Below are 16,574 nucleotides of genomic sequence, written 5' to 3' on the forward strand. Positions count from 1 at the left end.
TTTAATGCTGATACTACCCAAGGATTTTAACGACTGACCCAGATCCTTCCGAGTTTATCCAGGATTCTCCTCCCCCAATCCCTCCCATTCACCCCTCTAGCCTCACCCTCCTCCTTCCCCACACTCCCCAGCCCTGCCCCAGCCCCCACTTTCTCCATCAACATTCTCTGTCTCCAGCCTATTGTCTCACCCCCCTCCTCTCAGCCGCAGTAGGCATTCAGTAGGGGACCCTAGTGTGTTTTCCACACAATCGCAATGCTGCCCTAACCTGCTAAGACTTTCTAATGGTTGGGTCCCAGGTAATCAGCGGTTGAAGGGGGCAGAGAGGATGCCACCATTCATACGAATTGTCAGGAGCTGGCAGACATGTCGCATGTGTCGCGGGTATAACCCTGGTACCCCTGAGTCGTGTGCTGCAGCCATGGTGGATGGTGTGAACGAATGCTGGCGTTGGGGAGCTCTGCTCCCAATGCTCTCAAATAGAGCCCTGTCCTCAGAGTCCAGCCTGCCAAGGGTCAGGCCTGCGGCCTAGGTGGGGGTGGATGGTGGAGGGATACAGAAGATCTGGAGCCAGGTTTCTGCACAGTCCTTGTCCAGACTCAGTGGTCGGCAGGTTACTGTGTGCTGGAGGTGCTGCCTGCCAACTTTAGGGTGCAGGGTCCCTCTCTTACCCATGAGCAGGCCACTGTGCTGCCCTGTCCCAGCACCAAAAGGCGGGCAGTTGGGTTCTCTCGGGACCTCTCTGGACAGTCCTACACCAGATGACATCCTGCAGGAGCAGGTTGGGGAATCTTCTGGACTTTCATCCAGGAGCTGGTCCTCTCCTGTCCTCCCCTATCCTCAAGTCTCAAACATCTTGAAACTCAACCCTGTGATGGGAGAAAGGCTGATGGTGGCCATGAGCGTGGCCTAGGTGGAGGCCTCAAGGAGCTGTGATCTCCGGAGTGAAAGGATTCCAGGTGTGCATTGGAGCCTGAACTTCCTCTCCAGCGTCCACATCCCACTGACTCCCAAATGTCCCTGGCCCAGGGCTCCAGGACACCCCTGGGAACAGGGTGGTCTGGGGCCGCATTCATGGGTCAGAAACTCTGTGGTGGTGGATCCCACAGTAGTAAGGGGCGTGATCCTGACCCTGACGGGAATGTTAAGGAACCGTTTTAAATGTCAGGGACTACAAGATGCTAGCTTAGAGGAAAGGCGGGTCTCTGTCTGAGCCCGGTCACCCCGTGCTATGTATGGTACTTATTGGTTTCAGAGGTGTCAGGTGCCCTCCCTCGGAAAGGCTGAGGAGATCAGCTCCTGAGTGTGAGCTCAGTGCTGCCTAGGCGGCTGTCGGCTTACTCTACCCGCAACTCTGCGTGCATTACAACTGCAGAATCCGCAGAAATGCTGGGGACGCTTGGGTGACCTCCAGCCTGCATCCTAGACATTCGGTGGCCGGAAGACTCCTTTCCAGGTGGGAGACCCCAGTCAAGCTTTGGAAGCATATTCTCAACCCGGAGATTCCGGAATGTCAGCCTGGAGACTTCTGTTTGTCCTGAGACCCCTCCCAGCCCCGAAACCCCCGCCCCTCCTCGCCGGGGTCAAGGTGGTAAACACACCCCTCAGGGCCTCCGCCCTCTCCTGCCTCTCCTGCCCCTCCTGCCTCCTCACTTTCTCTTTGTGCCACGCCCTTCCCCAGCCCCGCCTCCGCCTCGCTCGGGCCCTTTTTTCAAGCCCAGCCCTTTCCCTGGGCCGGGCAGTCTCCACGGCCATGTGATCCTGGGGCTGCTGGGACGCTCCGGAACAACTGGGACCAGCGGGAGTCGCGGGCGTCCCTGGGCGGGGGCGACATGGAGCGGAGGTGGGTCTTCGTGCTGCTGGACGTGCTGTGCGTGTTGGTCGGTAAGAATCTTGGGACCCGGGTACGGGAACTCTCTCCCAAGTGCACGCTCCCACAGTCCCTCCTGCCAGTGCGCGTTCGGGATGCTGACGGTGGTGACCGGTGCTCCCCACTTCCCAGTGCGCGCCCTGCCAGCCCTCCTGGGCGCTTGGCAGGATCGGGGCTGCCTCTCTACCTGTGGCTATTCCCGGGGTGTGGGTCCCAGCAAGCCGGCAACAGGAAGTCGCTCGAGTACCTCGGGGCGACGTGACTCACTTGGGCGGGGCGGCACCAAGACCCTGCAGGCCAGTGACTCGTGGCCAAGGTCCAGCACGGTGCCCTCGGAAGGCGGGGACGTCCAGGCTCGCACAGACAAACCTGCCAGTCCGGTTCAGGCCGTGGGGAGGAGCATTCGAACCCCCAAGGCGCGAACAAAGGCCAAGTGTTTGTTCGGGGGCCCAGGAGACAGTGAGTGACTGGATCCTACACCAAAGGCGGTGACAGGGTATTGTCTCTCCTCCCCCATTCTGCATCTCCCGCTCTTGGTCCACCTTCCATATTCCGGAAGGATACTTTATTTAGCTTCGCCCTTTGGCAACCAAGAGGCCCCGTGGGACATCCCCGAGCCTTGGGCACACTTTTCGACGGTATGGGTTTATTAAAACATCTCTGTTGCTTTAACTGTGTGCCAGGGGCTGGAGGACTTGGAAATAGTTTACATTTTTTTCCTTGGGAAGTCCTGGGTCCCCAGAGGCGGAGTTACCCAGGGAGTCACAGCAGCAGGAGGAGGCCAATGCCAGCCTGTTGTTCCCCTTAGTCAGCACAGACTTCGGGTGCTGGCAGGGAGGCCCCTGCCTGTTGGTGGATCCCCGAAAGATATCCCCGGAAGGTGGAAAGAGAAGTCGGTGCCCTGGCTCACAGCTGCCATGCAGCCCAGCCGTCTCTGCGCCCAGCCGTCTCTGTGCCTGTGGTCTGCCCAGATGTCCACTAAGCGGACTCACTGACTCCAGTGTCTCCCGTGATGATATCACCAGATCCTTTGACTTTGCCACCTCCTATAAACAAGATAAGGGATTTCCTCAGACCTGTTTTCTCAGACCCTCTCTCCTCTCACCCTCTGCCCTCTTTCTCCTTCTCTCCCCGCTCTCACCCTTCCCCTCTCCTCTGTGGCCATCCTACCTTGTCCTCTGACCTCTTCTCCCTCAAGCCCTCTCTCACTGTCATGAAGCCTGATCCCTCCCAGGGGACATTGCTGCTGTCACCCTTAGTTTTTAGTCCCATCTCTTAGCTTCATGATGTTAGCACCTTCCTGGATCATGTCCCATCTGGGCCTTGTGATGGCTCAGCCCATGCCAGGGACTGCTTTCTGGCTGCCTGCTGCCCCTTTCCATGCTGAAGGAGGCTCATCTCCTTGTGTTCTCCTGGCAGTCATGGCCTGAAAGCTGCGCCCTCCACACCCAGCTTCCCTGCTCACGGGCAAAGGGCACTTGCCCTGGTGTCTGTGTTCCCATGCCTGCAGAACAAGGCGCTACCCACTGTCCTGTCCTTGTGACTGGCTCTCACCTCCAAGCTGTCCTTGGTTGGAGGCTCCAGGTTGCAACTCTGTCCACAGCTTCTCTGCCAGGTCATTTTCCAAGAGGTTCTGTGTCTCTGGGCTTTGGTCTGAGCTTCCCACATCCAGGGCTGGGTCCATCTTGTCCAGTGTGTAGCTGGCAGTGGCTCAGAACTTGGAATGAAGGCAGATAAAGAAGCAGAAACTCTAGGGGCTGGAGAGATGGCTCAGCACTTAAGAGCACTGACTGCTCTTCCAGAGAACCCAGGTTCAATTCTTAGCACCCACGTGGTAGCTCACAAATGTCTGTAACTCCAGGATCCAACACCCTCACACAGTACAAAACATCAGTGCACCTTCAAAAGGGCAGACTCTAGGGATAGCCCTCCGACTGTGCCCTTGATGTAGGTGACTCCACCCCACAGCCCTCCGGTCTAGCCTGGTGTCGTGCCCTGCCCCAAACACAGCAGGCACCTTGGTGTTCCTATGCAGACGGAGCAGTCCAGTCAACTGTCGCTAAGGCGACAGAAGCCATGAAGAGCAATGGTGACCCCATGGGTGGCTCATCAGGGGGCTGGGATGAGATGGGAAGGAGCCATTGTGCTGGCAGTATGGTGTGTAGAGGCTGTGGTTGCTGGTGCTGAGTCAGCCCGAGGGAGGCCTAAGGTGGGGCCAGAGTGCAGCATGGTAGAGCTGCTCAGTACTGGGCTCATTAACAGAAGTCACGGAGGAGTTTCCCATAGGGTCATGGCAGAGTGACTCTGATCCCAGGACAGTTACCATGTGGGCAAGATTTGTACTGTGTGCCTTCCCTGGCTTCCCACAGCCTCTTTGCCCTTCATCATCCTGACTCTGGTGAACACACCATACAAACGAGGGTTCTACTGCGGAGATGACTCCATCCGGTACCCCTACCGTCCAGACACGATCACCCATGGACTCATGGCTGGGGTCATCATCACAGCCACCGTCATCCTTGTAAGGCGGAAAAGTGCTTGGGTGGGGGCCGGGTGAGCCCTGCCCTGAGGTGTGTAGGGCCCAGCTCCCTAGCAGGATGCACAGTGGGAGCGGTGTCTGCCCCGCGCTCTGCAGCTCTTCTGTTGGCAGGTCTCATCGGGGGAGGCCTACCTGGTATACACAGACCGTCTCTATTCACGTTCCGACTTCAACAACTACGTGGCCGCCATCTACAAGGTGCTGGGGACCTTCCTGTTCGGGGCCGCTGTGAGCCAGTCTCTGACCGACCTGGCCAAGTACATGATCGGCCGGCTGAGACCCAGCTTCTTGGCTGTCTGTGACCCTGACTGGAGCCGGGTCAACTGCTCTGGCTACGTGCAGCTGGAGGTGTGCAGGGGCAGCCCTGCCAATGTCACTGAGGCCAGGTGGGTACTGACTGCAGGCCAGGCAAGGCTCTGAGGGACAGAAAATCTGGGGCCTGGTGAAGGGAGAAAACCTCTCAGCAGAGGCAGGCAGAGAAGCTGGTCATGGGTCTTCCTCTGTACTGTTGTGCACTCAGGATTCAGTTGTCTGGGAGGCCCTGCAGAGGTGGGCTGGCTGCCGCTTGCCCCTCGAGGCTTGTGACTGAGTTCTTTCCTCTTCAGGGTCTTCTGTGGTGAGCTTGTTTGCTCTTGGCACCATTTCCCTGCCCATCCTGCTCTTTGAGCTCCGCTGTTCATGCCTGGTGTGGCCTGTGGGTCTGCACCCACACTCTGTTGTCTCCCCTGACCCTCTCTGTTGGCTCCCATCCGCCCTAAGTCCTTCCAGTGCTTTCTCTCCTTCAATACTACAGGCATTTTCACACCCATAATGCAGTTTTAGATTTTTGAGACAGGATCTCACTGTGTAGCCCAGGAGGACCTCAAACTTCTCGTCTTCCTGCCTTAGTCTCCTGAGTGCTGGGGTCACTGACAGGCTTGTGTCACTATGGCTGGCATAGACTGTCTCCCCGGCTTCTGTTTCCCTTCCATCCTCACAGATGTTCTCATCTCTGGATGCTTCCAGTGACTGGTTGAAGTGTCTGTCCCCTAAGCTTGGCGCTTGTGTCTCCTTATGTGTGCGTGTTTGTGTGTCCACACGTATGTGTAGGCCAGTAGTCAGTCAAGGGGCAAGTGTCTTCCTCAGTTGCTCTCCACCATCCATAAATATATAAGGTGTTTATTTTATTTATGTGCATGTGTGTTTTCCTGCATGCATGTACGGGCACCACACTTGTGCGGGAGTCCGTGGAGTCTGAAGAGGACATCAGATCCCCTTGAACTGGAGTTACAAGAGGTTGTTAGCTGCTGTGTGGGTGCTGGGAGCGGAACCCTGGTCCTCTGCAAGGGCAGGAAGTGCTCTTAACTCCAGAGTGACCTCTCCACTCCCTCTCCACGTTTTGTTTTAAGACAAGGTCTCTTACTGAAGCTGGAGCTGTCCAATTCTAGACTGGCCAGCAAGTTCCAGGGAGCCTTCTGTCTCCAGCTCCCCAGGCCTGGGATTACGGGCATGCTCCACACCTCCGTGAGTGCTGAGATGGAGTCTGAGGTCCTGGGATTATGGGCATGCTCCACACCTCCGTGAGTGCTAAAATAGAGTCGGTGATCCTGGGATTACGGGCATGCTCCACACCTCCGTGAGTGCTAGGATGGAGTCTGAGGTCCTGGGATTATGGGCATGCTCCACACCTCCGTGAGTGCTGAGATGGAGTCTGAGGTCCTGGGATTACGGGTGCGCTGCACACCTCACTTTCCCGTGAGTGCTAGGATGGAGTCTGAGGTCCTGGAATTATGGGCATGCTCCACACCTCCGTGAGTGCTAGGATGGAGTCTGAGGTCCCGGATCACCTCACTTTCCCGTGAGTGCTAGGATGGAGCTCAGGTCCTATTCTTACAGAGCAGGCTCCTCACTGACCATCTCTGCAGCTCCTTAGCTTGTTCATTAGTCACGCTATGTGTGTGCATGAGTGTTTTCTCCACACGTGCTCTCTCTCTCTCTCTGTGTATGTATGAGTCTCTCTCTCTCTCTCTCTCTCTCTCTCTCTCTCTCTCTTTCTCTCTCTATTTTGCTGCAAAACAGTGATTTTTGTCTGTTTGTCTCTTTATGGCCATACTAATGATCAAATCAATGGCTCTGACTCACACATGCCAGGCAAGTCTCTCTAACACCAAGTTACAGGGGAGAATGGACAGTGTGGTCACCATCTATTTAGTGACTTCCCTGATTGAACAATGTGGATGGCCATGTCGTGAGGGTCTGTTGTCGGTGTAGTGGTGGGCAGGATTGGACATATAATTCTCTTTTGTTTTCTGGGTGCTAGGGTGGAGTTAGGGGCTCTGCCTTAGCCTTACTTTGTCTGCCAAGATTGCGGAGTGGCTCTGTGGGTGCACTGGGGGTGCCTGGTCCTTCTGAGCCTCCAAAGCACAGCCCCCAGGTTGCTCTGAGGCAGCAGTGACTGATGTCTTTATAAGATGAGGTGATATCAGTACCTCAGACCACGGCGACAGTGGCCGTGACAGTATTGGGTTACGGTGGCAGTCCTGGGTGATTGCCACCCTCAGTGTGGTCTTGCTGGCCAGGCCTGCTCCAGGAACAGGTAGGAGCAGGTGGGAGAGCTGGAGTTGGTGAAGTGAGAGTGAGGAGGGGAGATGGCCGCTCCGTGGTGAGTGTCCTGTGTGTGTAAGCCTTCCCTCAGGTTAAGAGACCGGAGAGATGGCTCAGCGGTTAGGACCACTGGCTGCTCTTCCAGAGGACCTGGGTTAGATTCTCAAAACCCACAAGGCAGCTCACAACCGGTTGTAGCTTCAGTTCCAGGGGATTGGATGCCCCCTTGTGGCCACTTTCAGGCACTGCAGGAATGTGGCACACGGATGTAAATAAAACACCATATACATAAAAATAAATAAATCTTAAAGATGATTTATTTTTGGTCTCTCTCCCCCCCCCCCCGCTCTGTGCACGTGCACGTGCACGCTGGTGCCCTCAGAGGCATCAGATCTTCTGGTAGTTGTGAGCAGCATGATGTAGGTACTGGGAACTGAACTTGGGTCATCTGCAAAAGCAGCCAGGGCTCATAGCTGCTGAGCCATCTCTCCAGCCCCGCTTCCCGTAGTTTAGAGTTTCACCCCTCTGTGACTGCCAGCTTCCCAAGGAGCTCTTGGCTCTGCCTTCTGGGTTCCACTGACCGGCTGCCCTCCCTCCCAGGCTCTCCTTTTACTCCGGACACTCCTCCTTCGGCATGTATTGCATGCTGTTCCTGGCGGTGAGTGTCTCCCTTCTTGCCTCCCCTTCCCTGGGCCTGGGTCTTCCCCGCTGCACAATGGAGTACGTGGAGGAGGCCCTGAGGGTAGGGGGTTTACGGCTCTTTTTTGGGCTGGGTAGGGTGTGGACACCCACGGTCCCAGCTAATGCAGGCTGATGCCCCGACAGCTCTATGTGCAGGCCCGGCTCTGCTGGAAGTGGGCACGGCTGCTGAGGCCCACGGTCCAGTTCTTCTTGGTGGCCTTTGCGATCTATGTGGGCTACACCCGTGTGTCCGACCACAAGCACCACTGGAGTGATGTCCTCGTCGGCCTCCTGCAGGGAGCCCTGGTAGCGTGCCTCACGGTGAGCCCTGCGTGCCTCATCCTATAGGACCTGTCCTGGCTGAGCCCAATGTTACTGTGACCTCTCCCTGCTGATCCGCGTCCCAGAGCTTGCCCCTCACCACTGGCCCCATCTCCTTTACAACCCTCATTGGCTCCTCCCTCTGGGCTTCTTCCTTCCCCTCCCCCACAGGTCCGCTATGTCTCAGACTTCTTCAAATCCCGGCCGCCCCAGCCCTGCCAGGAGGACCCGGAACCTGAGCGCAAGCCCAGTCTGTCACTGACGCTGACCCTCGGCGACGGACCTTAGCCACTTTGCGTACCCAGTCTCTTCCCGGAAGCCACCTGTGGGCCAGTCATGTGTTGGCCCCTTGGCCCTGGTCAGGCACTACTGACTTTGGAGCTGCCCCAGGGTCCCGGCTGGTGACCATTGATCAGGGTCTTGGGTACCTGACTGGCCTTGAGTGTGGGCAGGATCCATCCTCATTGCTCCTTGAGTGCCCCAGGAAGATGAGATGAGGTCCTGCTCTGAGGACTGTCTCCCACCACAAAGGGCTTTTCGAGGAGAGCCATCCCTGCGCGGCCCCAGGAATGGGCCAGTCTGCGATGGTATATGAAGTCAGCACCCTCCCTGTCGGTCCTGCAGGGACAGACCGCTTGTCTGCCTGGGTGGAGCAGTTCACCTTGGCCTAGGTCAGGGATCACAAGTGTGAAAAGGGTTGCTAAACCTTGGGCTGCCTAGGAACAGACACACGTGACTTTTGGTCTGAATCCTGTTCTCAAGCCTGCAGAAGATTCCTGTCCGAGCCCTCCAAAGCCCTCCCTCAAAGCTTGCTGTCCAGTCCGGTCTCCACTCCCCGGCATGGACTGGATGTGTAGCCAGGCTTTGGGTGTGGGTCTAGATCTGCCGTTCCCATCTATTTCAGAACACTTAAAGTTACTTTCATGGGAGGGTGAGTCATAAACTTTGTACCAAATGTCTTGGCCATGGATGTTGATTTTACTCTCTCCTGGTGAGATGGCCCTGCGACACCTGCCTTCTTCCCCAGTGCACTGTGTTGGGCCTGCCCAGTCTCAGCATTGACTTAGGGGACACAGACCTGGCCTGGTTGTTCTGTATACAGCCCAAGATGGAGGCCTTATAGCCACTGTGGCCTTCCTTGCTGTGTGGTGGACGCTTATGCTAGGCCCACTTTAGAACAAGAGACCCTTCGTGGACCACATTACTAGATGCCCAAGGATGCTCCCAGGGTGCCTTGCCGGTCATCCAGGGGCAGCAGGCGTGGTGACAGGTCTTGCTGTATCCCAGGGCAAGGTGTGTGTCTGTCTGGGAATAGGCCGGCTCCTTGTGTACTCCTCAGACCCTTGGGTCAGAGAGCACGGTGGGGCAGTTAGGAACACTCCCATCTCACTCCTCTTCTTAGAGGCTGGGTCAGGATTGAATCTAAGTCCTGTCCACCAGGTTCGTATCGGGATCAGCTGGTCCATTACAGTCAGAAGACCCCAGGGAGAAGGAGGGTTCATGTCACCTGAGCTCAGCAAGGCTCTGATTCTACACACCCTCTGCTTGGCCAGCCAGAAGCTGAGCTGGGCCTCTTCCAGGCACCCATGTCTGCCTGTCAGACTGACAACTCAGTTTAGTGTAAGCCTAGCGGGAGTGGGGCACACGCCTGTGACACTAGCCCTGGGGAGGCTGAGGTAGGCTGGTGAGTGTGAGAACAGCCTGGGCTAGGCTGACGCTTCTGTGTATATCCGTGGGCGTTCATGTGTGTGCCTGTCTGTGGAGGTCAGAGGGTGACTGTAAGTGTCAACCCTTAGATGCTTCCCACTCTTTGTTTGAGACAGGGTCTCTCATTGGCCCGGAACTTTCAAGTAGACCAGAGTACACGGCCGCCAGCTTACAGGCATGCTCTTGTCTCTGCCTCCCACTGCTGGCATTATGTCATGCCTGCCTTACTGCATTGCTCCCGGGGATCCAAACTTAGGTCCTCATGTTTTTGGAGAAGTATGCTGCTGACACCCTTCTCTCACGACCCTAGAGAGGGATTCTTTATTTAAACAACAGGCAGGGGCTGGAGAGATGCCACAGTGGGTAAAGTGCATGGCAACCCATGCTGGCGGCCCCACGGTTGCCTGGAACTCCATCTCCTGGGGGTACCTGATGTCCCCTTCTGGCCTCTATATAAATGCACTACATTTATGTGCACGTACCACCTCCCTTAACCCTCCCTCCCCACACACAGAAAGGACAAATCCTTTCTTTAGTCCTTTTATCAAAAACAGATCTCCACTCACAATATATTGTGACTCTGGTTCCCGCCCCCTTCTTCTAGTCCTCCCCGTACCCCTCCTGTCTCGATTTTTCTTTTCACTAGAAAAGCACATGTTTCTAAGGGATAGCAACAAAATAAAATGTGATAATATGAAACAAAAGCTAACATGTCAGAGCTGGACAAGACAAACAGAAGGGAAAGAGCTCGAGAGACTGCAACCAGCGGAGACCCACTTGTTCACACTCAGCAATCACACAAAACACCAGCCTGGAACCTACAATATCCATGCAGAGGCTCTGGTGCAGACCTGCGCAGGCCCTGCGTGTGCTGAGAAGCTTTTCGGTTCCATGAGGCCCCATTTATTAACTGTTGATCTTAGTGCCTGTGTTAAAGTTGTCTCAGTCAGGGTTTCTATTGCTCCGATGAAGCACCATGACCAAAAAACAAGTTGGGGAGGAAAGGGTTGATTTGTCTTACACTTCACATCACTGTTCATCATTGAAGGAAGTCAGGACAGGAACTCAAGCAGGGCAGGAGCCGATGCAGAGGCCTGGGAGGGGTGCTGCTCACTGGCTTGCTCCCCGGGACTTGCACACCTGCTTTCTTACAGCACCACCAGCCCAGGGGTGGCCCCACCCACAAGAGACTGGGCCTCCCGCATTGATCACTAGTTATGAAAATACCCCACAGCCTGATCTTATGGAGGCATTTTCCCAGTTCAGGCTCTCTCCTCTCAGCTGACTCTAGTTTGTGTCAAGTTGACACACGACTAGTCAGCACATAATATTTTGTTCAAGAAGTCTTCTCATATGCCAACGCGTTCAAGGCTGTTCTCCATTTTCTCTTATATAAGGCTCAGTGGATCTGTTTTTTTGATCAACTTGGACTTGAGTTTGCACAGGGTGATAGATAAGGGTCTATTTGCATTCTTCTGCATGCAGATATCCAGTTAGACCAGTGTAGTCGGAGACTGCTTGTTTGTTCCTGGTCACCCAGACCCAAAATAATTACAGAGAAACTATATTAATTGCAACACTGCTTGGTCAATGACTCAGCCATATTCTTAAGTAGTTCTTACATCTTAAATTAACCCATTCCTATTATTGTGTTTGCCACAAAATTGTGATTTATTGGGTAAAGTTCTGGTGTCTGTCTCCTTCAGTAGCTACATCTTGTCTCTCTGACTCTGCCTACTCTCTCTCTACATCTCTGTTGGGATTTTCCACCTGACTTTACTCTGTTAAGTGATGGAGGAGGGTCATCTGTCTATGTGTTACTCTCATTGGTTAATAAAGAGACTGCTTGGCCTGATAGGTTAGAATATAGGTAGGTGGGAAGACAGAACAGAATGCTGGGAGGAAGAAGGCAGTGAGGCAGACGCTACAGCTCTCCTCTCCAAGATGGACGCAGGTAAAGATCCTTCCCGGTAAGCCACCACCTTGTGGTGGTACACAGATTATTAGAAATGGGTTAATCAAGTGTGAGAGATAGCCAATAGGAGGCTGAAATTAATGGGCCAAGCAGTGTTTAAAATGAATACAGTTTCTGTGTAATTATTTTGGGTAAAGCTAGCTGGGAGCCGGGCCGCAGCCCGCCGTTCCCACCACTACAGAGTGGTGCCCAATGTGGCTCTCCTCTCCAAGAATGACGTGGGTTAGAATCCTCCCGGTAAGCCACGACCTCGTGGTGAGACACAGATTATTAGAAATGGGTTGAATCAATATGTAAGAGTTAACCAATTAGAGGCCACAGATAACGAGCCAGGCAGTGTTTAAATGAATACAGTTTCCGTGTAATTATTTCAGGGGTAAAGCTAGCCAGGTGGCGAGTGGGATCGCAGCCCACTGTTCCTTTTACAGTTAAGTCATTGACCAAAAGCAGCTTCTTTATTAACCAGTAAAACATTCACAGCACACAGAGGGAAATCCCATATCACCTTCCCTTTTCTGTCTAAATAAAAAGGAAGGTTTAACCTTAACATGGTAAAATTACATATAACAAAACAGGTATCAAGCAAGAATTACAGTTATAATATTTATATCTATTTTATCTTTTGTCATAACTAAGGAAAACTAATTATAACTATCCATTTTTCAACTCCATCAAAGACTCCAGAAGGATATATTATTACCTAAATTAAGAAGTGCATTGTAAGCAACTTCCAAAACTCTAGAATTGACAGAGACATCTTGCTGCCTGGACAGTTACTCATTCTGTTACAGAAATTCTTCTGTAACATTAGTGTAATGGGAGGATGTTGGTTGGTTCCTGGCCGCCCAACTTAGCATAAAATAATCACACAGAAACTGTATTAATTAAACCATTGCTTGACCCATTAGCTCTAGCTTCTTATTGGCTAACTCTTACATATTAATTTAACCAATTTCTATTAATCTATGTATTGGCACATGGAGGTGGCTTACTGGTCAAGTTTTGGCATGCCTGACTCTGGTGGCGGCTCCATGGCTTCTCTCTGACTCTGCCCTTCTTTCTCCCAGCATACAGCCTAGCTTTCCCTGCCTAGTTCTATTCTTCCCTGTCAAAGGCTAAAGCAGTTCTTTATTCATTAATAGTAATCACAGCATGCAGAGGGAAATCCCACATCACCTCTACTTTTCTGTTTAAATAAAAAGGAAGGTTTTAAATTTAACATAGTAAAATTACATAAAACAGTTATCAAGCAAGAATTAAAGTTATATCTATTTTATCTAGAACTATAACTATAAATTCTTCAACTCCAGAAAGAAACCAGAAGGTTATAATATTACCTAAGTAAACAAGAAATGCATTGTAAGCAAATTCCAAAACTCTAGAATTGACAGAGACATCTCACTGCCTGGACAGTCACCCAAAGTTCTTTTGTAATGTTGGGGCATCTATCTTCTGCCTACAGGTCCATAGTATCCAGCAGACTTTTCCATGAAGGAAGAAATTTCGAAGACAGTTCCGCCTATACTGGCAGTTTGTCCATCACATTTTTCTGTGTTCTGCAGAATGTCTGGCAGACTCTTTCATGAAGCAGGAACCCCAAAGGATTGTCTCACCTTTAGGCAAATTTAGCAGCCATTTCTCTGTGGGTCCTGCATGTCCAGTTTATCAAGCAGTCCAGGCAAGAGCAGTTTCTTGCCCAAATGGCTAACCAACTTCATAAGGAGCCTCTTTGATGCCCATCTTTCTCTTGAAGTAGATTAGTGCTGCCAGGAACAGATGTGTCTCATTGTCATGAAAGTCCTAAATACTTAAAACATTTTAAATGCCATATTCCATAGACTTTGAAAGGTTTGAAGAATACCTATTTATCGGAAATACATCTTTGTACATCTAGAAAATCTAACTAGTATGACTACAAGCTTGGCTACTATAGATGATTATCTGTTAACCTGTATTTCTTAATTATATATTACATTTTAAATGAGCTGCACAAACATAGTATCTTAATCAAGAGCATAAATATACAAATAACAAAATTGGCCTTACGTTTGTATCAATAAACCAAGATCCATACCCATGCAAATCTCTATAGCACATCCCCCTTTAAATGTAAACAAACATTTATAGAAAATATCTGGGAATATGGGTGTAGTTTTGTTCAAACTTTTTTCTGCTGTTTATTGGGCAAAGTAATTTTTTTGAGGAATGTTTAAAGCAATGTTTTAGGAGGTTTTGGTCCATCAAACCATATTAGTCTGAAAGCAATCCACAGATTTTCATCCTCTGTGGAAACAAAAAAGGAACCTCTTTTTTAAAGCAACATATCCTTTGATTCATATTTTGAAATCAAGAATACCTTTAAGATATACATGTTGGTTTAACTTAGCAGCCCATAACTGTGCTTGGTTTTTTTTACAGTCAGAATTAAAGAAGACACAACAATGTGCATAATGTAGAGTCTCTGTGTGTATTTTATCTTTATGTGGCTTATTTATTGTTACTCTATTTCTTTTGTACTCTGTCTCTTTAAAGATTTCAAAGATTTTTTGTTTTTTTAAACCTTTTAAAAACTCTATGTATTTTTATTTTCCTTTTTAAGCCTATGTACATTTATCTAACAATGTGACTCATATAGAGTTCTTTTTTAAATCTGGATTTGTCTTTACTGTATATTTGTAATTTTTTACTGTTTAGGAGCACTTTTTAAAATGTTAAACGCTTCTTAAAACTTAAATTGCACCATTGCTAGGGGAAATACTGTCCTTCCTGCTTGCTCCACCTAGCTCAGCATGGTAGAGCTGCTCACTGTCTCTGAGAGACATGCACAATGCTCCAAATCTAGGCACACAGCTGGTCCATGTTGCTACCAAGCAAGCTGTAGCACGTCGCTCACAAACCCCATTTAAATGCTGGGCCTCCTGAAAGAGCCAGAGGTCATGCTGGCATTTTAAAACAGAGTGGCTCCTTTTTCCCCATATGGCTGAATCAGGAAAACCTCTCTTAAAGGGGCCCTGCCTCTGCTTGCTTCTAGCAAACAGTGCCCTGTAGTGAGGGGCTGCAGGGCAGGCCTGCTTTTCGCCTCACCCAGCTCCCGCATGGCTAGCTTAACCCCAGAAATAATTACACATAAGTTGTATTCATTTAAATACTGCCTGGCCCATTATCTCTAGAGAGTTAGTTACTGACTAACTCTCATATCTTGATATTAACCCATTTCTATTAATCTGTATCACACCACGAGGTGTGGCTTACCGGGAAAGATTCATCATGTCTGACCTGGTGGCTGGCTCCATGGCGTCTGGCTCATAGCCCTCTTCCCAGCATTTTGTTCTGTTTACTCCGCCTACCTAATTTTCTGTCCTATCAAGGGGCCAAGGCAGTCTCTTTATTGACCAATGAAAATAACACAATAGACAGATAACCCTCCTCCATCATTTCCCCTTTTTCTGTTTAAACAAAAAAGAAAAGCTTTCATTTTAACATAGTAAAATTACATATAACAAAACAGTTATCAAGCAAGAATTACAGTCACAATATTTATAACTATGTCTTTATCATAATAATGGAAAACTATAACTACGACTATCCATTCTTTAACTCCATCAAAGACTCCAGAAGGATATATTACCTAAGTAAACAAGAAGTAAGCAACTTCCAAAACTCTAGAAATGACAGAGACATCTCGCTGCCTGGACAGTCACCCAAAGTTCCTCTGTATCGTTGGGGCACCCATCTTCAGCCTTCAGGCCCATAATATCCAGAGACATTTCCATGAAGCAGGAAATTTCAAAGGCAATTCAGTCACTATCTACTGTGTCCTGCAGAATGTCTCGCAGACTCTTTCATGAATCAAGAACCTCGAAAGATCATCTCACCTTTAGGCAAGTTTAGCAGTCCTCTCTCTGCGGGTTCTCTGTGTCCAGTTTATATAACAGTCCAGGCAAGAGCAGTTTCTTGCCCAAATGGCTAACCAACTCCATAAGGAGCCTCTTCGATGCCCATCTTCCTCTTGAAGTAGATTGGTGCTGCCAGGAGCAGACGTGTCTCATTGTCATGAAAAGTCCTAAGTTATTAAAACATTAAATGTCATGTTCTGTAGTCTTTGAAAGATATGAATGTCTATCTGAAATATATCTATGCACTTCTAGAAAATCAGACTAACATTACTACAAGCTTTACTATTATCGATGATTATCCATTAACAACCTATATTTTCTAATTATACATTACATTTTTAAAATGAACTACACAATCACAATACATCAGTCAAGATCAGAAATATATATACATATAACAAAATTGACCTTAAAATCCATACCAATGAAATTATTCATATCTATATCATATCCCCCTTTAAATGTAAAAGAACATTTATAAACAATATTTGGGAATATGGACGTAGTTATTTCTCTCCAAACTTCTTCCTGTTGTATAGGGGCGCAGTTAATCAGGTCTTTTATGGTATAAACTGTCATCCAGGTTCATCTCAGTCAGCAGTTGAGTGAAGTAATTTTTTGAGGGTGTTCACAGAAACCTTTTAGGAGGGCGTGGTCTATCATACCATATTGGGATAGAAGCAATCCACAGGGTCTCATCCTCTGTGAAAACAAAAGAAGAACCTCCTTTCCAAAGTATCATATCCTTAGCATTTTTATGTATTTGTATATATATATTGTATTGATATATGTATATTTACCATATTGCATTGTACACTTCTACCTCTGATTAAGATACTTATATATTGTTTATGTATTGATATATATTTACCATATTGCAATGTATACTTGCACATTGTTTATATTTGGAGGTCTCATTGTCCTCATTTATTACACACTTGTTTATTATCTCAGTCTTTAAGTTAGATAGATATTGAGAATTATATAGATCAACAGTCATCT

At 49.8% G+C, this 16,574-nt stretch overlaps 1 protein-coding gene and 1 long non-coding RNA gene across 6 annotated transcripts; one reads left to right on the plus strand and one right to left on the minus strand.

Moving 5' to 3' along the window:
• The first annotated feature begins 1,699 nt into the window (after window positions 1-1,699).
• Plpp2 (phospholipid phosphatase 2) lies at window positions 1,700-8,949 on the plus strand. Of its 5 annotated transcripts, none has more exons than XM_085692556.2 (6): window positions 1,700-1,843; window positions 4,240-4,391; window positions 4,521-4,795; window positions 7,593-7,650; window positions 7,818-7,994; window positions 8,166-8,949. In XM_085692556.2, exons 2-6 carry the CDS (start codon window positions 4,356-4,358, stop codon window positions 8,280-8,282), a joined length of 663 nt encoding a protein of 220 aa, XP_085548682.2. In that variant the 5' UTR covers window positions 1,700-1,843; window positions 4,240-4,355; the 3' UTR covers window positions 8,283-8,949. The 5 variants fall into 5 exon arrangements, with proteins under 5 accessions (XP_085548682.2, XP_048315342.3, XP_085548679.2 ...); XM_048459385.3 differs by having other exon boundaries at window positions 1,723-1,884; XM_085692553.2 differs by lacking the exon at window positions 1,700-1,843 and adding an exon at window positions 2,908-3,485.
• Window positions 2,497-4,100, minus strand: LOC146894035 (uncharacterized). The gene is made up of 2 exons (XR_015738640.1): window positions 3,425-4,100; window positions 2,497-2,916 (listed from the first exon to the last, which is right to left on the minus strand). It is a non-coding gene; the product is annotated as an uncharacterized LOC146894035 (long non-coding RNA).
• Window positions 8,950-16,574: the final 7,625 nt, after the last annotated feature.

The sequence above is a fragment of the Myodes glareolus genome, chromosome 8, assembly GCF_982192425.1.
Source record: "Myodes glareolus chromosome 8, mMyoGla1.1, whole genome shotgun sequence".
In the NCBI taxonomy this organism is placed as follows: domain Eukaryota; kingdom Metazoa; phylum Chordata; class Mammalia; order Rodentia; family Cricetidae; genus Myodes; species Myodes glareolus.